This window comes from Bidens hawaiensis, unplaced genomic scaffold, assembly GCF_021521415.1.
Source record: "Bidens hawaiensis isolate Kalapana, Puna unplaced genomic scaffold, B.hawaiensis_p1.1 tig00010387_1, whole genome shotgun sequence".
NCBI classification, from domain to species: Eukaryota; Viridiplantae; Streptophyta; class Magnoliopsida; order Asterales; family Asteraceae; genus Bidens; species Bidens hawaiensis.
This window is the reverse complement of record NW_027491790.1, coordinates 361,372-385,679: the sequence shown is the minus strand read 5'-3', so window position 1 is coordinate 385,679 and position 24,308 is coordinate 361,372. Positions and strand designations below refer to the sequence as shown.

Below are 24,308 nucleotides of genomic sequence, written 5' to 3'. Positions count from 1 at the left end.
AAGGCTACCCGCACTAACAACAAAGCTACACGCACAAGGCACTAGCTACTTCAGTAGTCACATGAAGGAATGAGCAAGGCGGGAATACTGCCGCCTAAATGAGCCAGTCCGTATGCTTCTGGAAGATCTTTTGTACTATACCTACTAAGGTATGGGCAGAACAGACGATTTGACCAGAACAGCCCATGAACCAATCACAGGGTGACAGCTCACCGACAACAGTACGAGGAGGAGCACCCTCTAGTACTGTTTGTCACTATTAGCCGCTGCCTACTCACCAACCCTTACGATGGGACGTTCGCAGCCTACAGTTGGTGGAACAGTGCGCAGCCGGCAGTAAAGGAACAGTGTACAGCCGACCTTATTACTGTCGGCCGTAGCCTATCCACCAACCAGCATGGCCTGTGCATAATCCACTGTTGGTGGGACATGAATACTATTCAGCCGGCTGTACCTTCTAGGAAACCTACCTTCGGCTATAAATACTCCAACACCTTGGAATGGTAAAGACATCATCTGATATCTCAATCTTATCTAGCAATCTCTTAATATACACTTATATTCAGAGCAATCTAGTCTGATTCTCACGCCGGAGGGTGGTCACAAGGAGGAACCCCCCCCCCCTTCTCAGTGACGAGCTTACGGTGTCTGTTTTGCAGGTCCCCTGAAGAACAACCTTCTCTGCTGGACCTCATCCTCGTGGGAAACATTACTTAACCCCTAGATTATCTATAATCTGCCCGTGGGTTCATCTAGTGTTTCTTCAGCGGGAGATACTAAATCAAGCAAACAAGTCTGGATACAATTTTTAATCGATGTAAATCTTCTATAACATATTGGAATATATATATATATATATATATATATATATATATATATTTGATACTAGCGCTTGAACAAGTTCTTGAAACCACTCCAGTTGGGACATGTTGAAGAATAATGTCTCATATTAAATTCAAGCAAATACACAAACAAGTTTTTTTTTTTTGCCACTTACGAGTATTATTGAACGATTCTCTGCGATCAGCAGCATTGGGTTTGTTTGATCTCAAAGGCTCACGGACACTGTAAACGTGTGAGATGGATTGTGTAAGAGACATACCATATGTTTCTTTGAGAAAATTAAAGCAGTTTGTCGATAACATAACCAAAATAAATCATATCAGAAACTTGTGATTTGAAGACTTACATGGAAGAATGCGGAGAATGTGCCTGCGAAAGTTTCATCTTGAAATCAAAACAAAACAATAATCAGTCAAGCACAAATAGATGTAGATAAAACTGGAGAATGTACATATATATATAAATAACGATACAATTCGACATGGAAGGGAAAGGCAAAATAGCTTATACCTTTTTGCCGTCTCTGTCATCAGCCTGAAATAATCACACAAAATACAATAAGCAAAAGACGCATTTAAAAGATGATACGCATAAAGGAAGAGAGAAAAGGTGATTACAGCTGGTGGTTTGTGCAGGTTGAAATATTCAGAAACCGACTGCATCGAAAGTGAAGGATTATTTCAAAGGAATGATATTCTTTTGTGTCAACTCAATTTAGAATATACTCACAGGGGATGGTGCATTTTGAGGATATAGTATGGAAAGTTTTTTTGCTCTGATGCTAATAAAAGCATTTAGAAGGCTGAAACGGTATACGCATTCACTAACATTCGACTGGAATTCATGTGAGCAGCAGCCTTCCTTGTAAGCCCCGACTTGCAGCAGGCCCTCTATATAACCTCTGCAAGCCATTAGAATATCAACCACACGATCGCGAAAATGCCCAAGGACAAAAGCCTCAAAGTTCTGCATCATCCACATTCATAATTACTTGACATTGACAACAAACCGCACATACAATTAGTAAACACAAAATCTTACTTTAGGTGGCTTGTTCATGATATACACCATTGATTTGAGTGATTTTATCAGGATGTCCTCGTTGTATAGCAAAGAGAAATATTCTGCAACCACCGAGGGTCTGTTTTCTAGCATTCCAGGTTGAAGGAGCAAAGGATCCGCGTTCAAAACCCGATCCTGAATAGATATCAGCAGTTGGAGCACAGTTGTTTCGCAAACCTTCCAGAGTGGCTCGTCCGGTAGTCTCCATACTCTGTAAAGGTTTAAGCAAACTTCACCAGACTCGAACAGATGTGGATTCATACCAAACCACTAGAGTGATAGCGCATAACCTTAAACATAAATATTATTATTATAAGACAGTACCATTGATTGACCTGACCATGTTTATATATAAAGATCAAGAGCAATAGAGAAAACATACAGGCGGGTAAAGAGGAAACTTGGGTGGAAAATATATATCAAAGAAGAATAGACCGTCATGATACGGAGTCCCCTTTGGTCCAATGATTACAGCGCTTAAGAGATCCTTCCTCGATTCGTAAGCCCTCACAAATATCGTCTCTGTATATATAAACATCCAAATAAAAGAAAACTAACTATTGGTTTAAGTACAAATAATAATATATACCAGGTAAGTTTTCTTCAAGAATCTTAAACTCTTTATGTATAAATGCATCCCATTTTTCTGATGCCTGAGAAATGCATATTAAACATATTACTAGCGTTAAAACTTACGAATCCAATGATAACGGGGGGGGGGGGGGGGGATGTCGACGTCCCTGCTCCATAGGTTTAGTTTTTATGCATTTCGAAAACACTGTCATCTTTAAGCATTGCAGTTGGGAGGGTTTGAGTTTTAGCGGGTTTCACGTCTTCTAAAGGGTAAACACCGACTCTTGAAAACCTCTCCATGAACTTATCAAACTTAGGTTTATACTGTTTAGAAAACGCCTGAAACCGAGAGGAAGTTGACCAGCTGCCCCGAGGGTCAAGACGGGACTTCTTCCAGAGTTTATAATTAGAATACTCCGGCTTCCAATTATTGTAGATGTAATCCAAGGTAGTTTCACACATTTGGTTCAATGCATTATCAAGGTCTTGTTCATCCTTGTCATCATCATATAAGAGAACCAGTAAGACACACTATGCTGATAAGCTTTTTGTGTATACTAAAATCACTTACAATTAATACTAATTTGAATGGCAAAAAAGATTGTACCTCTTTTACATCTAAGATGGCCTTGTTTCTTTTCCTCTGATCATCCAACGGAAGTGAAATCTTGTGATCCATACACGCTGAAACCATATATATATATCGTTCATAACTTAAAGTACAGTGATAAAAAAAGACGTGCTTTGGGCGCCAAGCAGACTAAATAACCCCAGAAGTTTAAAAATATTTGATTTTGTTATGAATGCAGAGATTTAGCCCAACTTAATATTATTTTACAACTTACAAAGGTTTTTACCTCTTAAATAAAAAAAAACGATTTTGTTTTTTATTAATATACTAGCTTTTGAACCCGTGTATTACACAGGATTTGTCAAATGAACAAAATTAAAGGTAAAAAATAAGTGAATTATATAATACAAACAATAAAACACGGATTCATATATTATTAACTAACAATAAAATTAAAGATACAAAAATCCAACCTCTTTTATTAATGATTTGATTACATAGTTTATGGAGTAGTAATCCAACTATTTACCAAAAAAATGAACAAAAATTTGTTTACAGACTAATGCAAACATGACTCTAATGATTTTAACCCAACTCTATTTTGATTTTGACCCGTTATTCAGCCCGCACAACTCACCATGTCATTCATGATAACAAAAAACACAAGCACTAATATATATATATATATATATATATATATATATATATATATATATATATATATGAGAAGCATTTACGATAACACATCTTCTAATGCTTGATAACTGCTCACCTTGGAACAATCGAGACACCACAGTTTTTTTTTCCTTTTGCAAAAGTCAACTCAACTATATATGGATTAAATCTAAAAGGAAAAAAAAGATGGATTAGCTAGGGTTTATGTTTTTTATTTACAAAACGCCTCATGTTTTTAGAATGTTTATAGTAACGAATATAGAAATAATTTCATATATACCCTTTCAAACATTATAAATATCATATATATATATATATACAAGCAAATTTTAAAATATCATATATGCCCTTACAAGGTAACTAAAATATCATATATGCCCTTATAAAACAATTAGAGTATCATATATACGTACGTATGTATCATTGTTGTTGGCCTTGAATACTTGCATGCCGCTAGGATTATTCACGGCTATCTGAACCCTTCCCACGTGTTGATACACAACAAAAGTATCCGAATTTCTATTATGGGTAGTAGGCGCCTTGTTGCGAATCAGCCATCTTTTGCACCTAATGGCTAATACTCTCGGTAACTAATTAACATCAACCACTGGCTAGCTATCATATTCCTTTAGATATTTTTTATATTTTTAGACCCGCTTGTCGTCTGGTTGTTTACACATTTGTTGCATATAGGTTCAGGAACTAAAGGATGGCGATCGCCTGAACAAATTCTTAATATGGCCCAAACACCGAACACCGGCTATGGATGTGTTTAATTTAGGCTGTGTCCTCTTCTTCCTTTTGACAAAAGGCGAACATCCGTTTGGTAAAAGCAAAAGAAAAGTGATCAGCTCGCAACACGCCGAATCTCTCCCTGCTGGAACACTTCCCAGAAGCTAAGCATCTCTTATCTCAGTTTTTGAAAATTGAATCTGAAATAAGGTATAACTTTACTATGCTAAAGTTTGATTCTCAATTCCATACAAAAATGACACTACCTCTTAACAGTCTCATATGACCACACACCTTTTTTATTTATATATTTTGGTGTAAGTTGATGTTTACTAGCACCATTTTTTTTAGTTATATATTCGTTTGGAGCGTTTTGAAGGTTCAATGGGCTCTAAACTTATCACCTATATTGCACGGGAACTGGTACATAAATGTGAAACGGGCATGGGTACGGGAACGGAAAACGGCAAAATTCAAAAAATCAAGAAACAGGTACGGCACGGGTACGGAAAAAAATTATAAAAAAAATAAAAATATATATTACATAGGTAATTAATTATTAATAATAAATAAATAAATATTTAATTTTTATTTATATATAATGTCATTTAAACATTTTATGTATAAAATTACAAGTTGAGGATCAAATGTAAACTAATCTAAATAGTGAGGGTTAAATGTTAAAATGTATAACATAATTTAATACTATTTATGTAATTTTAACAAAGTTTAGGGACTAGACGCAAATAATTGAAAAATCAAGGGGTTTAATGTTTAAACTCAAACTTATAATTTAACCTAAAACACTTTAAAAAAGTCCAGCCGTCTCTTCTTCTTCTTCCATCTTCTTCATCGGTTTTCCGGCACCGGAATACCGTATGTGGCGCCGAAATTCATCGGATACGTCCCGGAATCGTTTGTTGACTGTCCCCATTTAACGGGTTCGTTCAGGAAACGTTTCAAACGCGTTTTTGTCCCCACGCCGTCCCGTGACCGGTACTCCTACCTCCCTGCCGTCCCCAGAGGTGTAAGGGTGGTACGGAAGATCTCAACCAATCATTTGGAAATTAGTGGTAAAACATGTAGTTTATATGACTTTTGTTACGTTTATTAACGAGGATTGTAGGATTAGAAAGGAGAAAAGATTATCTAATGTAAAATCATTTTTCCTATTAGATTGACCGCCTAATTGTGAGTCTTCCCGATACACATGTCATCTATAATCGAACATAAACTTCCGAAACTAATGTACGTCAATTCTTCCCTTCTATGGATTCAAATGGTCGGCACATACACACACCTCTGAAACTGATGCTTTGCATGCAATCTCTTACGGGGCTTATCAATATCTTTTGGGTGCTTTGGATGTAACTTCTTATGAGGTTTATCAATAGCTAGCATCTTTCGGATGTTTTGCATGTAAACAATTCTAGTGTTACATTACATCAACTACATTATTCGGCTCATTTGGTTTTCATTTGTATGAAACCGATTTATCTGCTTCCACGTGTTCTTTGTATTGTATTTTTTCTCTCGTTACTTCAAATTCGAGCAAATTTAATTTGATGATTACGTGACTTTATCACTTTGTGTTTGTGAATCTATTCACAACAAATGAGATTAAATGTGTCACAAGGGAGAGTTTATGGGTATTAATTAATGGCTGCCTTAATATACATTCTTAGCAATTATTTGCTATTTCTGATTAAATATTGATAATTTCTTATTGCATCAATGGCTGATGACATCCAACATATAAATCTTTATAAAATATTTTGATTTACAATGTTGAATTAATTTAACCCGTGTGTAATATATTAATTTCTTATATATCAAATATATTTAATAACATGCTAGGTTGGTCTTATAGAAGGATCCATTACTTTTTTTTTAAGTAGAATTAAAATGGTAAATATAAGATAAACTTAGAAAAAATCAAATGACAAACTTGACTTTTAGGTTTGAAATTTCATACGTTAATTTGCTTAAAATGTTCGTACTTCAAGACTTTTCATTTATTTGCTAACATAAATTAATAGAGAAATTAGAAAGTTCACAAAAGGAAAATAGTAGTAATATATTAAAATCTAACAAATTAGTCATCATTGTGATTTAGGATAAATTAATGATAAGTGTTATGATCAGTTCCTCAATTAAATAACGGATCTAATTTCCACTAGTTTTCCATGCTTTTGTTGTGCTACTTTTCTTGTGTTTAAACTTTATTTGATTAATTAACACATTTATCTACCAATTAATCTCATAATTCTAGATGGTCTTTTGTTATGTTTCAAAGCAGCCAATGACTCTCCACTCTATATATATGAGCACACACATCTCCATTAGCTCAAACACAACAAAACATGAGGAAATCTCAACCACTTCTTGTATGTTCTTCCTAGTTCTAACTCTTTGTGCATTTGTTTCATTAAGAGCCTCATCCCATATTCTTAATAATACACCAAATTCACAAGATTTCATAAGCTGCCTCCAATCCAACTCCAACAACATCACCTCCATCTCTGAAAACATTGTAACCCCCCTCAACTCCTCTTTCTTTTCCTCTTGGCAGATTAGAACCAACAACCTTAGGTTCATCAAACCCTCCACTCCTAAACCATCAATCATCGTAACTCCCATCGACGAATCCCAAGTCCAAACAACTCTATTATGCACCAAGAAACACGGATATGAAATCCGAATCAGGTCAGGAGGACACGACTTTGAAGCCCTCTCGTCTACCGCTGAAGTTCCCTTTGTCATGCTTGATCTTGTCAATATGAAGTCTATAGACATCAACGTCGAAAGTGAGACCGCATGGGTCCAAGGTGGTGCACTTCTTGGTGAAGTTTACTATAGTATATCTCAAAAGACCAACACCTTGTATTTCCCCGCGGATGTTTGCCCTACGGTGGGCGTTGGCGGGTATTTGAGTGGTGGTGGGTATGGAAACCTAGTTAGGAAATATGGTACGGGTGCCGATAATGTTTTGGACGCTCGTTTCATGGATGTTAACGGAAACATTCTTGATAGGAAATCGATGGGTGAGGATTTGTTTTGGGCGATTCGTGGTGGTGGTGCTTCTAGTTTTGGAATTGTTCTTGCATGGAAACTGAGACTGGTACCAGTACCGAAAATAGTAACTGTTTTTAAGAGGAATATAACCCTAGAAGAAAATGCAACAGATTTATTCTATAAATACCAATATGTAGCACCATGTATCGATCCGAATTTGTTCATTAGAGTTCAAATGTTCACGGAAAACATAGGCAATACTCGCATGAAAACCATACGAATGTTGTTTGAAGGACTTTATCTTGGTAGAATTGATGCATTGCTTCGATTGTTAGACGATAAATTCCCCGAGCTGAATGTGAAACAAGAAACTTGTGAAGAAATGAGCATGATCCAGTCTAGTCTTGTGTTAGGAGATCAAGGATTCACAAGCTCAACACCGACATCGATTCTAGCTAACGAATCCGCCATTGTGAGGCAATGGAACTACAAGATTAAATCAGACTATGTCCGGACACCTATCCCGAAAAGCGAGCTCAGAAAGATATGGAGAAAGATGTTTGAGAATGATGGATCAGAAATTATGATCACGAACCCTTTTGGTGGGAAGATGGAGGAGTATTCGGAAACATCGATTCTGTATCCGCATAGATCTGGGGTGTTGTACCAACTGACTAAGGGTGCGAATTTTAATGATCAAGCTTCGGACACAACCAACGTGTCGCTTAAGCGGCTAGACTGGTTGCGCGGGTTTGAGAGGTTTATGAAGTCGTACGTGTCGAAGAACCCGAGGGAGGCCTATTCGAACTACAATGATCTTGAGTTGGGTGTTGGTAATGGTAGTTATGAAGAAGCAAGTGTTTGGGGTGAGAGGTATTGGAAAAGAGACAATTTTAAGAAGTTGATTCGAATAAAGGGTGAAGTTGATCCGGAGAATTTCTTTAGGCACCCACAAAGTATACCGGTTTTCAACTGATCAAAGACCATGTGAAGCTATTTGATCAGATGAAGAAATATTCATAGTATATACTAAATAGTTCTTGTTTATGTTTTTTATGTTCTTAAATAAACTTGCAATTTGTAATTGGGAGTTTTAAGTGTTTATTTTGTAGTTCCATCTTGTTTTGTTCTTGATCCTCACATTTTATGGTGGAAATATAATTTGTCATTGTTGATTTGATTAATAATAATCTTAAAATTAAACATTTCAACAGTCAAAACTTATAAAAAAATATTAATTTGACGACTTAGTTTTTTTTCATAAATCAACTTTTACTTTTACCTTCGTCGTGTGACACAACTTTGCGAACTTGTCAACCACGTGGAAAACATGTGAAACCTGGCACGTGAAATCTTTGGACCAAAAGGACGACGTAGTAAATCAGAAATTTATCTGTTAGCGACCATGTTTTATTGTGGCCGGTAAAGGATTTATAAACAATAACTATTTTAAAAAATATATGTTCAAAAACAAAATGTCTCACCCAACTATCACGTGTTGTGTGTTGCATACATAGGATACATAGGGTCGTGCTTAAAAAATCAGACATCATCTCTCACTTGAAAGTAAATTAAGCTAATCAAACTGAGTGCGACAAGTATCTTTTGACAGTGGATTTCAATCAAACGAGGCATATTAAATCCTATAACAATATATTCAAAATGACGCAACCAATTCGATCATTTTAGCACATTAAATTCATCTTGTCACGACATATTGGATTTGCCGCATCAAAGGCCATACAAATTAAAGAAAAAAAAATAAACTAAAATGATATTAAAACACACATTTAAGAATGTTTATTGATATGAATAACGATCATGGCATTGTTACAAGCATACAGGCTATTTATAAGCATAATATAGCATTTACAATCGTACTATTATTTCAGTTGTAATCCTTATGGCCGACCATGTCCAAGAACAGTAGTTTTCCAACTGTAATCCTTATCTTCTTTCTTGTCTTTATCAAGTAGTTGCTTCTCTAGCTTCTCTTGTAACAATGTTTTACCATGGGCCGATGTCATTTTTGGGGTGTTGCCCCTACAGTGGTTGTATCTCTAGCTTCTCCTGTAATAACGCGTCACCATGGACGACGATGTCATTTCAAGAGTGTTACCCCTACACCATCCTAGCATACACATCCTTAATAAAGTTTGTATGGTTTCTAAGAACCCCTCTAGCTATATCTAAACTATCCTAAATCAATTATAAACAAAAAGATAAAATGACTTTTTTAACTCACCATTGTGTGTGGTCTTTTTTTTTGAAAATGAGAAAGACGGTGACAATATTTTTATGTTTTTACTTTTTTCATTTTTTTATTAAACTTTAAGTTATAAGTTTTTTTTACTTTAAAAAAACTGTAAGTTATAAATTATTTTCACTCTTCTTATTTTTGTTTCCATTCACAAGAACTTGCCTCTCTCTTAAAGTACTTACGCATCATTTCAATCATATCTTGTAGAAAAACTCGTTTTGTAATTCATAAATCTTAATTATAGTGTTACTATTTACTTTATTAATTTTTATTTAACTCATATAATACATGAGTTTCTAAACAATAAAATTAACAGCCAGTGACAGGTGGGCACGCACTCTTGTGTTCAGAACTGCACACGTCTGACTTTTAGGTTAAAGATCCCACGTGGCAAACTTGTACATTGTCTAAGATTTTGTTAACAGCCATATGGCAAACTTGTCCAAACTCCAAAGTGGTCCGCCGCCATGCACTCTTATTTGGTCCATTCTTTGGCCGCAGGTTCACTTTTCAAATCAACGGCAAAATCAAATTGGATTCATTTAAATCACTCAACACCAAATTCAAGTTATTTTATTTGTTATTTTTTAACGGCATTTTTAGCGAAAAGAAACTCAACTTTGGAGTTTCGTTTTGAGTCGTTTAAAAATAATTACGGGCGTTGTTTGGTTGTCCCAAAAGATGAAAAGAAGACAACGTCCAGAGTTGTCATTTATCAAATATCTAGGAATAACTTTAGAGACGATGATCATAACTAGTGACGGACCCAGGGATTATTTTCTTGGAATGCGATATCAGAACTTAACTCTAATTTTAAGGGGGCGATTGAGACATTCACATACAAATAACACTAAAAAAATAATTTAAGGTGGGCGACCGCTCCCCCAATCCAACCCATAGATCCGCCTCTGATCACAACGTCCATTTACCAATCAAAGTAAATAAAATATCTATTTGACCAGCTTTTCTTCGTAATGTCCACACCTAATCTCTTTAACCCACACATTTTTTTAATCATTATCCGACAAGATTTTTAACAAATAACATTGTGCCACGACTCACGTGTCATAAAACTATCGGGTCAATGTTTGTTTTTTTTAATAGTTGGAGTTGATGGGATATTTTAGACATCCGAATATTGAACTCGTTAGGCGCTAGTCGAGCGGTGACTAGGGACCAACAATTAATCGACGACCAGTCGGTGAGGTACCAACTAACGATTAATCGGCGCCTAGGTACGATTTTTACAACATGCATCCGGTATTTATTTTGGTGTCCAGGATTTTTTTAGCTTCCGTCTTCTAACAAGAATTTTTAGACTGACAAGTTTTTTTTTCTTTTTGTTTCCAACGAGATTTTTTGAACAAATGACATAATGTTGTTGGTGAACAATCCTATCTAGTATTGATTAAAAGCCGTTAATTAGATGCGATTTAGGGATGAACATTTTGAGAATAAGACGAATGACATCGACATTTTCTTGAACATATTAATCTGTCGAAAAAATCAAAAAATATCAGAAAATCATCATGCATACGGACATCAAACATCCAAACAAAAAAGTAAAAAACATTAATTTAAAAGGCACATAAACTTCCTAGTGATAATAGACCCATAACATAGAACCAGTCAATTTGATAACTGATTAATTTGTCTATATTGCAACATACAATATACGTGATTTAATTTTGTCTATATGCAATATAATGTGCCAAGTGGTACAAGGGTGCTGCACGCCCGGTATCAAAGTAAGCAAGCTCACGCACCGCCTTTTCGAGCAATTCGCCCGCGAACTCTTTGGCTCTCTCCAACCCCATCAGTTTTGGGTACGTCGCTTTATCGCTCAACAAATCTTTACCCGCGGTTTTCCCCAATTCGGCTGAAGATTTTGTCACGTCCAGTATATCATCCACTACCTGAAAGTATTATGAGTGTGCATAAAACCGGAAAAAGTGACCCGAAAAGGCCAAACTGAGAAAATGAACTAAAAAACCGACAGTTTGGTTTTATGTTTTTGTAAGAACCGAACTTACGGATTGGCTTTTGTTCTGCAAGAAATAAAAATTGAACCGAACTGAATTTGTAGGTTTTTATTTTTTATGTTATGTGATTTAGAAGAAATATTTAATAAGTGTCTTACTCAAATATTTTAGCTCAGATGTGTAATAATCAAATAGCTATTAACATGGCCGGCTTTGATAGGAGGACAATGTGGTTGACGGTCCACGGCCCGATCACTTAGCTAAGCCTGAAATTTTTTTATTTTTATGAAAAAAAAAATATGTGTTTTTAATGTTTAAACTCAATTACTCAACTCATTCAAGCTTGTTTAAAAAAAAATTACACAACTCAAATCATAACCATGTAAGCCCATATAAAATTTAATTGTTTAAACCTAATATAAAACCGTAAAAAAACGGCCTAAAAAAGTTTAAAATTTTAATTTAATTGTTTAAAAATTTAATTTTAAGACCTTTTACTTAAGCTCCTAAATTTTTCTTATTCGGCCCAAAAATTTTAACGATTTTCAAAGACGTCCCTGGCTATTAATTAACATAACGATTTATGTATAAGTTCTTTTTTCTTCCCAAAAACAAAATCCCTTATATGACAAGTTCAAATAGCAAAACCGTAAAAAAAACTGAACCGAACCCAAACTGAAAACCGAAATCGGACGGTTTTTAAAAAATCAAAAATTGAAATTTTGGTTAGCCCAAAACCAAACCAAACCGAACCATGCACAACCTACCTGAAACAACAACCCAATGCACCTTGCATATTGTCTAACCCTTTCCACCTCACCCGAGCTCCCACCACCCAACACCGCCCCACCGACCACCGCGGCCTCAAGCAGCTTCCCAGTCTTGTGGACATGAATGTACTCCAATTTGTTTAAATCAACATCTTGTTGTCCTTCACTAGCAAGATCAACTATTTGACCAGCTACAAGCCCCAAAGAGCCCACAGCTGACCCTAACTCACTTATTGCTTGAACCACTTGTCCCGGTCCAACGCCTACGGTTCGTGTGGCTAAATGCTCAAACGCTAGTGAAAGCAATGCATCACCGGCTAGAACCGCGGTGTCGTCACCAAACACCTTGTGGTTTGTAGGCTTGCCTCTTCTAAAGTCATCATTATCCATGCATGGGAGATCATCATGTATTAATGACATGGTATGCACCATTTCGACGGCTAAAGCCATCGCCATAGCACACGGCTCCACACCGCCTACGAGCTCACACGAGGCGAGACATAATATGGGTCTTACTCGTTTTCCTCCGGCTAGTAATGAGTACCGCATGGCTTCGTGTATTTTAAGTGGCTCTTGTAATGGCACGACTTGATCTAACGCGTTGTTGACGAGTTTTGCCTTTTCGGTCATGTAGGTGTCGAATTTGAAATTGGTTTTGGGTATAGGTACGGGTAGGCGTACTGGTTTGAGCATGGTGGCATGGATAGTCATTGGAACATGCAAAAGTGAAGTCATTTGTATGTTAGTTTTAAGGATCAAGATATGGTTAGGTTTATAAATCTTAATATGTTATGATAGACGTGGGTTTTTATAACTCAAGGTGGTTTTAGATTCTTTTTGTTAGTTTGATATGTTCCTTGAAGATATGCCTTTACACAAGCTTTGGACTCTAGTGGTTTGAAATTATATTGCATATATATGTAATTATGCGAGTGTCCATCGAGAAAGACTTACCTACCGACAAATTATAAAATATAATCAAAAAACATTGCACGTATGACGTGGATGATATTTACAACTAGTCAACTAATTTGTCTACATGATAAAATGAACCATTACACGTTTTATGTGCCATTTGGATACGTTTAACACGATTATTATTATTATATGTGTGTACTATCTTGTTGATTTCAGCGAAGCTTCAATGGAAAGGCAGCAAGCGAGCTCAAATTTCGGGACCAAATGGCTTCATTTAACTCAACCTTAATATCTTTGTCACCATCTTCTTGATAAACCTTATTGAGTTATTGTAATGCTTATATGATACAATACATCTATGTCTAATTGTTTATGATATACTAGTTTTTATCCCTCGTATTACGGGGTTGTTTTATATTATTTGTTTTTAATTATTATTTATTTTTTGAATTTTTATATATTTTATTTTATAAAAGTTAATAATATACTTATAGTATGATGATAAATTGTTCACAAATAAATGAGATGTTATAACCTGGTTTTTTTAGATAAATAAGATAATAATTTTTATTATATCCTTACTTTATAGGAATTTTATATCAAATATTTGGTGAGATTAGTTTTTAATTTAATGAGATGTTATAACCCGTTTAAGAAATATCTGGGTTTGATGAGACCCATACCCGTGAATTCGGATTAAATGCATGGGAAGCCTCCATTTAAAAATCAAGCAAACCTGGACACTCCAAAAAAAGAGGGAGCGACCACATCGCGATACATTGGATTTTTATGGTTTCGTTTATATATATTATAGATATAAATGAAACCTTTAAAAGCTCTCTAGTTGCTCACTAAATTCTCTCAAGTTATCATATTATATTATTTGTAAATGAAGGTTTCTTATGCATTTGACCCGAATTGACGGGTATGGGTCTCACCAAACCCAAGTACTCCTTAAATGAGTTATAATATCTCATTAAATTAAAAATTAATCTCATCAAATACTTGATATGAAAATCCTATAAAATATCATCATCATCATCATCATCATCGTACTTAGTATATCCCACCAATAGCAAAGCTATGGTAGGGTCTGAGGAGGGTAAGATGTAGACAGCCTTACCTCTATCCCATAAGGATAGAGAGGCTGCTTCCGGTGAGACCCCCGGCTCGATAGTAGTTTTGCATCAAGCCTTGGACATAAGGCACATAGCACTCAATCATCGGGACCGGCTGATCGGTGCATGTACCCTTGTCTATCGGCTATCAACGCCACTACATGATGCCTGATTAACCGTCCGTCACTTTTAACGTTATTTTCACGAGATTAGTAAAATAACGTCAAAATTAGTGCAATTTCACTTTTGCCCACCCGAGGGTTCACACATATATACATCATATGTGCGCACCGCAAGCAGGGCTAATCCTATAAAATATGAATATACTAAAATTAAATATCTGATTTACATCTGATTTATTTAAAAAAGATATATATTATTTATAATTAAAAAACAATTTTATAGTAAAAAAAATAAGCATGGGTCTTACCAAACCCGGATAACTTTTACATCGGCTTATATCTCATTTACTTGTAAAACTCTTTCACCATCAAATACTAAGTATACTATTAACTTCTGTACAATAAATAAAATAAAAATCAAATATATATATATATATATATATTATAAAGAATAATGTTAACCAAACCCCGTAATGCGGGGGATAAAAGCTAGTTATACATATGGCAATCTATAGTTTATGAGATCACTCTGATTGGTAAAGTAGCCAGTTTAATAATTACTGGTTTCTAAAACATTCATTGTAGTATACTATGACCGTTTAATTATAAAGATTAAGCTGTTAATAAAGTTTCAAGTTTAATTAATCTATGCTTTGTATGGTTGTTAGATAATTACTGGTTTATCAAAATAAATTAAAAATGAAAATAGAAGTCTACACATAAAAATTCAAACACCGAATAAAAAATGTCATGTGATAATTACTAAAATCCCAGGCTCAGATATCAGTCATTTTCACTAACTTATTGTAAAGTATGTGATCATCCCTCCCAGTGTTGCTCTCCAACAGTGCACTTTGTACTAGTTCCTGAATCCAAATAACAAGTCATGACGCCAAACTGAGCAAAATGGGATAGATTTTATTTGGGTCCTACTAGGGAACCCCCCCCCCCCCCTGGGCGCCTATACGCCTGTATAGGGCTATACGGGGCATATATGGGGGCCTATACGCCCGTATAGCCCATACAGCAGTGGCAAAGTTTGGACATACACGTCGAGGGGGCCGAACTAAATATGTATAAAAATATTCATAAACTAGAGGGGGGCGGGCTCAAAATTTCAGTCGGAAACGAGTAAATTTACACTATGTATAAAAATTTTCGGCCGAAAAAGGATAAATGTACACTACCGAGCATAAAAACGGAGGGATTGGGATCAAAATTTCAGTCGGAAACGGGTAAATTTACACTATGTATAAAAATTTCCGGCCAAAAAAGGACAAATTTACCCTACCGAGCGAAAAACAAAGGGGTCCGGACTCAAAATTTTGGTCGAAAACAGGTTAATTTACACTATGTATAAACATTTTCGGCCGAAAAAGGATAAATTTACACCACCGAGCGAAAAAAAAACCGGAGGGGGTCGGGGCCACCCCTGGCCCAACTAAGCTACGCCATTGCTATACGGGGTGTACTAGTGGGTTTCTTTAGCAAAAAGGGGCGGTGTCCCTAGAAAACCCCTTTTATTTTATGTGAGGTTGAACTGGGCCCACCAGCAAAAGAAGTTTTTGTATTTCCTTTATTGGAATTTTATAAATGATTTATGTGATAAAGTTACACATTTGACAAGTTTGAAACAAAAAAAAAGCACTAAACAAGCTGTAATTATCACCTTGACATCCCTGTGAGACAGGCACTTTCCCAATGCATGCAGTATTAACCGTAAATCTTCAACCTGCGAACACATATGAATTAAAAGATATTAGTTAAAACAGATACTTTCACATGAAAAGGTGAATATCATCATCAACAATTCAAGTTACCCTGATGTAGCCTACTCGATTTCGGTCGAAAAACCTAAAAGCCTGTTACAAAGAATCAATCACGTGTCAAAATGGCATTCATATAACTTTGTAAAACTAATAGTAATATTTCACTAGAATGACATTTAGAAGTTAACATGCCTGCAGAAGTTCCTTGTCAATGGTAACCACAGATTCTTTCTTCTTCGTGTCCGACTTTGAGTTTTCTTTTCTCGCACGATTTGCGTCCACTTCAACACTATCTTCTTGTTCATTTTTCACTTTTTCGTCCTTTTTTTCAGACTTCACGTCCACGTCAGCTATATCTTCCTCGGCTTTCTCCTGTAAATAAACCATAAATTATTATACATGACCAGAAACAACGATGTAAACACACATAATTTTCCGATTCCTTAAATGATTAGAACAGCTAAAACCTGCCTCGTTTTCTGCATCAATTTTAGGACTTGCATCAGCCATGTGTTCATCTTCTTCTGGTTCTTCTTCAGGATCCTCTTCCGGATCTTCTTCTGAACCTTCATCTTTTTCTGACTCATCTTCTTTCGTGTTCTCCACGTTATCAATAACCATATCTTTTTCATCTTCAATTGTTTCAGTTTTAACAGGTTTGCTTTCATCAGTGTCGTCCTCAGTTTTTTGGCGCTTTGGGGATGATGATTTTTTGGTTTTCTCCTTTTCCTTCTTATCAGAAGTTTCAGAAGTTTCTTCCCTCTGCCTTTTCTTCTGGTTCCTTTTGGCCACATATTTGACCCTTAATTTCTACAAAACAGTAAATAGCATATCATCAGCAAACCGTCACATAAACCGTATATAATTAAACGATAGGTACTATTTAAGTAACATAAACTGACCTGGAGGAAAGTTAATATTCGAGAACCCATTTGATATTGAAGCATTTCATAAAATGTTTCAGCAAATACAGATAGCTGCAAAGAAAGAGACTCGATTAACAAAAAAAAAATGTATTTAAGCTTAAGAAGAACAAAGATAATTAAGATGTGGCATACCTCAAATGTTGATTCTTCAGTATCTTTGTCAGTATAATCCAAGAGCGAGTCCAGTGAAAGTGATAATGAACGCAGCTATTGCAGATAATGTGACAATTAAATAATGTAAACGGTGCTTACTGCATACAATACAAGTGATTATAAAAACTTACTTTTGAATTCTTGTTCCCTCTTGTTTGTAAAAACAACCCTGGATGTCTAGGTGGCTCTTCAGCCCTTTTCTTATCTTTTACCTCCTTACCCCGGCTTTCAGTTTTAAAATTCCCATCCTTCGATTTCTCATTCTTGTCAGAACCACCCTCCACTTTAGCTTTCTTCTCTTCCTTCACTTCAACTTTCTCGCTTTTATTTCCAACTTCAGTTGAGCCACCAGCGTCCCTTGGGGCAGCCTCGTTGGTCACTGGTTTAACTTCACTTGCGGTTGACCCTGCTTCGTTTTCCTTAACCGTTTTATCCATATTAACATCCTTAGCAACTACTTTTTTCTTAACAACCTTTCTAACTATTTTCTTGTTAGCAGTAGTGTTAACAGCCGCATCTTCACTTTTTATCTTGTCATCAGAACACTCAGGTTCGTTAACTTCATCTTCTTCCTTAACGATCTTCACCACTGAAGACTTTTCAATAGCTTTCTTTTTGGTAGATGTCTTAGCTGTCAGAGGAGTGCCAGATGACTTAGCATCTTCATTAATAACCTCTGTAGTTGTATCATCCTGTTTGGGTGCATTTTCGGCTGCATCTTTCTTAACAACCTTCTTTTTAACAACTTTTTTGATAATCTTCTTTCCACTGCCAGATGTTTGAGCACCAGAAGCATTGTCCGTCTCATTCTTTTTTCCAGAATTGCCCCCTTCAGCAACTGTCTCAGCCACATCTTTCTTCTCAGTTACAGTTTTGTCCGCGTCTTTCTTCTCGGTTCCGTTTTTGTCTGCGTCTTTCTGCTCGGTTACAGTTTCGTCGCCGTCTTTCTTCTCAGTTACGGTTTTGTCCCCGTCTTTTCCAGATTTCTCTGCTTTAACTGAAGTATCAACTTTTCCTTTTCCATTAACTTTTGATGCCGATCCGGTATCTTTCTTTGTTTCCTGTTTTTCAACACTTTTCAAATCTTTTTTCGTCTTTGGCTCCTTATCTGTTCAAAATTAACATGTTGTAAAGTCAAACTTACAATAAAACCCTTAAGCAGAAAAAACAGCCTCCAGCTCAGTTCTCATTAAAATATTACCTTTTGAGGCTTCTTTTGTTTCACGTGATTTCTAAAAAACAAAGGATTAAAGAAAATATTAGTACCAGAAAAGGAGTTCATCTATTTTAATATTTTTTTTTAAAATTCTCTTTTTCGTATACCTCTTTTTTAAGAGCATGCAGGCGTTCTCGATCTGCAATGGTCTTCTTGTGGGCCAGCCACTGATCTCTCCATGCATCTATTGAAGGTAAGCAATCTGATAAATCAGGAATATAAAGGACTGTGATTTCCTTATGACTAAACAACCCATCTTTCCCAACTCTGTCATAGTGGATCTGCAAATGTCAAAACAAGTAATTTACTGAAGAATTAACAAAAAGATATACAAAAATAAAATTTGAAATTACCTCCAAAAATGGATTCCAGTTTCGGCAGTACTTTAAGTCAAGTCCTGTGAGGTCCTTCGCATACCTAGAGATTATAATTTGATTTTAGAGAATACAGAGGATGTACAAGTTTATAATTTGATTTTAGAGAATACAGAGGATGTACAAGTTTATAGTTTGAATTAAAGTGGATTGATCTCCTAAAGGATCATTGCCATCAACAGTGTCAACCGAACCACCAATTGCCATTAAAGAATTCCCGTCTTTAAGACAAGCAAACCTAAGCATATTGCAAAGATGGGGAATGCGATCTTCATATTTTCTTTCAGATGACAACTCCTCCCAAGCGTTACGGCTAAGCCCACTCATCAATATCATCTGAACCAAACAAGCAAAAGAGACCAAACATGAAACCATATTATACACTCCAAAATAAACTCAAGTCTTTGACTAGGTCAAAATATCAACCTTTGCCTTCCATCGAGTAGTTCCACTTTCCATTACATGGCCATTATTAATTGTTTTGGTAGATGCTGAGTCATGTTCACTTGATGTTTCCTCTTGCACAAAATCATGTTCAAAGCTGTTCAACAGTATCAAAATTTGTTAAAACACACGTTGCTCCATAATTAAAAATAAAAATAAAATTATAAACAAAACAAGAGCAGGCATACCTGATAGGGGTATTAAAAGGAATGTTAAGGTCTTTCTTTGACCAATTAACAATCACCTAAAACAAATAATCACTCAAGTTAATGTCAATAATTTAGAATGGAGAAGATGCTGATCTATAAAAAGTTAAAATCCATGTACCTTGGAACAATCTGGAGAAACATATAGCCTAGAATACCGTTTCTCTATGGACAAATAATCCTTTTCTGTAGCCACCAAATTGGATGTGTAAACCTGCAAAGGTAATAACTTAAATAACTGAAATGTGGGAAAAAGAATAAAACAATTCAAGATAATATATTGGCGACTATCAACAAACTCAATAAATGCCCTAATATCTTTAAAAACTTAAGTCTTTGTCCTTCAAAGGAATTATATAGCCATCTACATGAACTTGACCAACAACCACCTTCGATCACCAAACAAACAATGGATGAAGATCTCCTCAAGGGTTCAACCAAATGATGAACAGAAAACCAATAAAGTAAATAAAGAAAACGGTTCTCAAGGCAGATCAGCAATCAAACAAAGGTCACCGTGATCTTCAGTAGAAGATTAGTCAACAACAAAGGTCTGATGTGGCGTTTTACCTTACAGACATATTCTCTTCGCTTTTCTTTAACTGGTGAAAGACGCCTTCAGCATGATAGAAGAACACCAATGTTAGTTTTGAAGGCTGCAATATACAATAGCAGCTATACATACAGAGCTAAAAGTAAGCAGCAAACTCCACCTAGGTGAACCCCGCCTTGCAGACCTCCCGCGCTTTGCTGATGTGAAACGAGCTCGGTCCCTAGAGATTCTTGGTGGGGTCCGGTCCCGCCTAATTTCCCGTTCTCTTTCCCTTTCCCGCCTTTCCAAGATTCTTTCCCGTTCCCTCCTATGTTTCCGTTCCCTTTCTCGCTCCCGTTCTCGCTCCCGTTCTCGCTCTCGCTCTCGCTCCCGTCTGCGCTCTCGCTCTCGTAAAATCTCCCGACGACGATCTTCTTCTCTGCGTTCAATATCCCGAGCATACGCCACGTCATCTTTACGATCATCAAGCCTCGAATAGCCCGCCCGTGCCAAAACATCACTTGAAAAAGCCGATACCAGGGATACGCCATGTAAACTCTTCCCGTGAACATAGTCCCTGCCAGGTGGCAGGCTAACTCCATAACCAGGATTAGCAGAACCACGAACATACACCAAATCTTCCACTTCTCTCCTTGAAGCAGCCCCTAGAATTGATGGAGTATGAAGATCCGCTTCAATTCTACCACCATATGGCAAAATTTCTTGGCCCGCACGACGAGCGGTTCCAGCTGTTGCTGCTAGATAATCAGCTTGTCTGCCAGAATCGCTTTTGCTACTTAGTTTTACAAAATATAATTAACGTATCAACTTTTACTTCGAGATTTCCACTTGTATACATCTACTGTATCTCACTCATTGATCATCATAACTTATGAACAAAACGAAATATACTATATATATTATATAATAATAGAATAAATGGTAACATGTTATTACTTCAAATGTTAAGAAAGTTATATACCTAACATCTAAAGAAGCAGTCTGTAACAGTTCTTGTCTCAGCGCGGTTGCTGCATCTAAACGATCATAAATATCCGCCTATCCAGAAACGTTGGTTAAATAGATATAAATTGATTAACAATTTAAGATAAAAAAAAAGATACAGTTAACTGACATGTAGACCACTGTTGTGTGATGTTGAACCATACACTGAAGTATATTGACCACCATAATGCGCTCCAGTAGATGGATGCCTACCCAACAAAACTGAATGCTTTGAAGCACCATCAGACTTCACCAAAACAATGAAAAGTTACGAAACAACAATAATTTTTAAAAAAACATATATCTATATCTTTCATTCAAACTTGTTTTCCACCAAGGATATTAAATATAAAATAGCAGTGACTTGTTTCATTTAAGTAGAGAATAGAACATTAAAAGACAAACATACAAATTAACGTCCCACCTAAAGGGAAAATCTAAAGGGAACATGAAAAAAATATATATTAAAAAAATAGTGTTTATTTTTAAGAAGTTATTCACCTAGATTATCACATTGTCGCACTCAAATTTAAAATCCACATAGGCTCAACATGAATATTACAATAACGCTTATTGTTTCTTATAAATTAATGTAACCATTACATTCCCTTCGAATCTGGAAGATTAATTTGCATCTATTCGTTGAAAAAGTAGAGTTATAGTTTTCCGAACCATGTCTCCAATATATTCTATAAACTGTTGATATGATTCAAGATGTGAACTTCTTTAAAGCAACATCTTATGAAAACTTTGCTAGTTTAGCAACTAAACTTGTAGAGCTTATTTTTTTAGAACATTGAAAACACAAACTCAAAAAATATAAAGTTTAGTGTAAAACTAATAAAACTTCCAAAATGTGTTGTTTCAAAACTGTTAACATCTTGAATCATACCAATTAGTTACCGAACCTATTATGAATAAAAATCAGAAAATTATAACCCTATTTTTTCAAGATGCCAGGATGCAAATTAATCCTCCAAAACAAAAACAAAAGTGATAGTTGCATTCATTTATAACAAAACACTTAAAACAATAAACATTATTGTAACATTCATATGCCCCATGTAAATTCTGAACTCGTGAGCAACTATGTGAATATCTCTAAATGAACAGTTTCTCGAAACATAAACACTAAATTATATCCGTTAAGCCAATAAATTAACCTCAAAACCAATTACAGATAAAAAAAAACCCGTTCCCCGGTACTCATTTTCTCAAAATTAAAAAATATCCCTCTTAACTCTCAGCCAGATTGAGTCCCAAACTAGTCACATACTAACATGTTTCCAATCCATATACCACAACATAAAATAATTGTATGCAGTCAATACCAATGCTATAGCGTTTCCTCTTTCAGACCTCTAGCATAATATCGATATACCACCGGTTTTTCCCACATCAGTTTTTTTAATTCTTAGTTGTCAATTTTTAATGTTTTACATTAGTGTTTTAACATTTAAGTCTTAATCAGTTCCTACTTATTACAATTGTCAGTGGTTTGTAAGTTGCAAACCGTTAATTCGTTAATTGTAGTAGAGTATACCGAATTGTTAATGTTAAATTGCTATATATATATATATATATATATATATATATATATATATATATATATATATATATAAGGTTTGGATCAAATACATATAAAATTAACGTGCTAAATGTGTTAGTGTAATTATATATACAACATAGTGTAATTATAGTGTAGTGTAATTACACTACGATGTAATTACATAAATACTTTACTTGTATATATAATTACACTACTTGATTTGTACAGTTAGCACGTTAATTTAATTTGTATTTGATCCAAACCCTGTATATATTTATATATATAAATTTAACACTAACAATTCGGTATACTCTTCTAGAGTTCTACCATTAACAAATTAACCGTTTGCAACTTACAAAACACTAACATAAATACTCTACTTGATTTGCATAGTTAGCACGTTAATTTAATTTGTACTTGTAAACTTCACACAAACAAATGAAGATATAATAATCTTACAGAGTATGGCGGCTGTGTGTTTGGGTGGCCATACCCACCACTCACTCTCGAAGGATACATAATTTCTTTACGTCACACAAATTAGAAGCTCAAACAACCTACAAAACGTTTTGGTATTAAAATTCGAATTCTAAGCCCTAAATTTGATGGTTATGGAATCGGCTTAAGCTATGGAAACTGACGGTACCTGTAAAGCCAGTAGCTGGTAGCTTTTAGACTTTAGACGAACTCGATCACTCCGAATGAATATACCAGTAGTTGTGTAACGTCAGTGAGTCCAATTTCTTTTATACCTAAACCCTTTTGGACCCTTTGAGGTTCTGACTAAGGAGCAGGTTGTCACTTTTACCCGAAACCAACCCGAGAAAACACGTACCCAAACCCGAACTAACCTGAACCGAAGTAATTCGGGTTGGTTTTCGGGTTTGATTTATAAGTTTCGGGTCAACCCGAATAACCCGAACAAACTTTTAATTTTGAAATTAAATATATATTTAGGTATAATATGCTTAGTCTTAGCCACTAAAGTTATCAAAATCTAGTCATAATCGATTGTTGTCATTACAACTATTATAGATCGATTGTTTTTTGTTAATTTATGTTTTCCGTTTATTACTAATAGCAACCGTAATCGAACAACTAAATCACGCCCGATTGAAAGCGATTATGGTTCGAGTTAGTTTTACTCTTCTTTTGGATTGTTTTATCAAGTTGTGTTGATTTATTATTTGATTATTTGCTTACGAGCAAACAATAATATGCTATTTTAGTTTTAGCCTTGTAGTTTTTAAAAAAATTTTGTTTTTTGTTTTGTTTTCTAGGATACTCGAAACCCGATTAACCCAACCCGAAAAAACCCAAATTACCCGAACCCGAAAAACCCGTGAGAGATTCGGGTTGGGTTTCGGGTCAAGATTTAAAACTTTGAAACCCGAATAACCCGACCCAAAAAACCCGATACCCGAAAAACTAACCCGAAAACACTCCTACCAAGGAGCACGCAAATCCCAAACACGCATAGTTTCTCCAACAAA

At 35.5% G+C, this 24,308-nt stretch overlaps 2 protein-coding genes and 1 pseudogene across 2 annotated transcripts; 1 reads left to right on the top strand and 2 right to left on the bottom strand.

Moving 5' to 3' along the window:
• Positions 1 to 6,623: 6,623 nt before the first annotated feature.
• On the top strand, positions 6,624 to 8,603 carry LOC143535098 (tetrahydroberberine oxidase pseudogene; annotated as a pseudogene).
• A 2,326-nt stretch (positions 8,604 to 10,929) lies between these two features.
• Positions 10,930 to 13,492, bottom strand: LOC143535118 (heterodimeric geranylgeranyl pyrophosphate synthase large subunit 1, chloroplastic-like). The gene is made up of 2 exons (XM_077029455.1): positions 12,481 to 13,492; positions 10,930 to 11,647 (listed from the first exon to the last, which is right to left on the bottom strand). Exons 1-2 carry the CDS (start codon positions 13,216 to 13,218, stop codon positions 11,414 to 11,416), a joined length of 972 nt encoding a protein of 323 aa, XP_076885570.1. The 5' UTR covers positions 13,219 to 13,492; the 3' UTR covers positions 10,930 to 11,413.
• A 1,887-nt stretch (positions 13,493 to 15,379) lies between these two features.
• Positions 15,380 to 23,415, bottom strand: LOC143535119 (protein SHORT ROOT IN SALT MEDIUM 1-like). Its single transcript, XM_077029456.1, has 20 exons — positions 23,275 to 23,415; positions 21,397 to 21,513; positions 21,244 to 21,320; positions 20,443 to 21,036; positions 20,300 to 20,345; positions 19,851 to 19,943; positions 19,712 to 19,767; positions 19,506 to 19,620; positions 19,204 to 19,415; positions 19,059 to 19,122; positions 18,813 to 18,986; positions 18,691 to 18,721; positions 17,621 to 18,597; positions 17,469 to 17,543; positions 17,313 to 17,387; positions 16,894 to 17,220; positions 16,603 to 16,782; positions 16,462 to 16,503; positions 16,311 to 16,373; positions 15,380 to 15,507 (listed from the first exon to the last, which is right to left on the bottom strand). The coding sequence occupies exons 1-20, from the start codon at positions 23,332 to 23,334 to the stop codon at positions 15,418 to 15,420; spliced, it is 3,468 nt and encodes a 1,155-aa protein (XP_076885571.1). The 5' UTR covers positions 23,335 to 23,415; the 3' UTR covers positions 15,380 to 15,417.
• Positions 23,416 to 24,308: the final 893 nt, after the last annotated feature.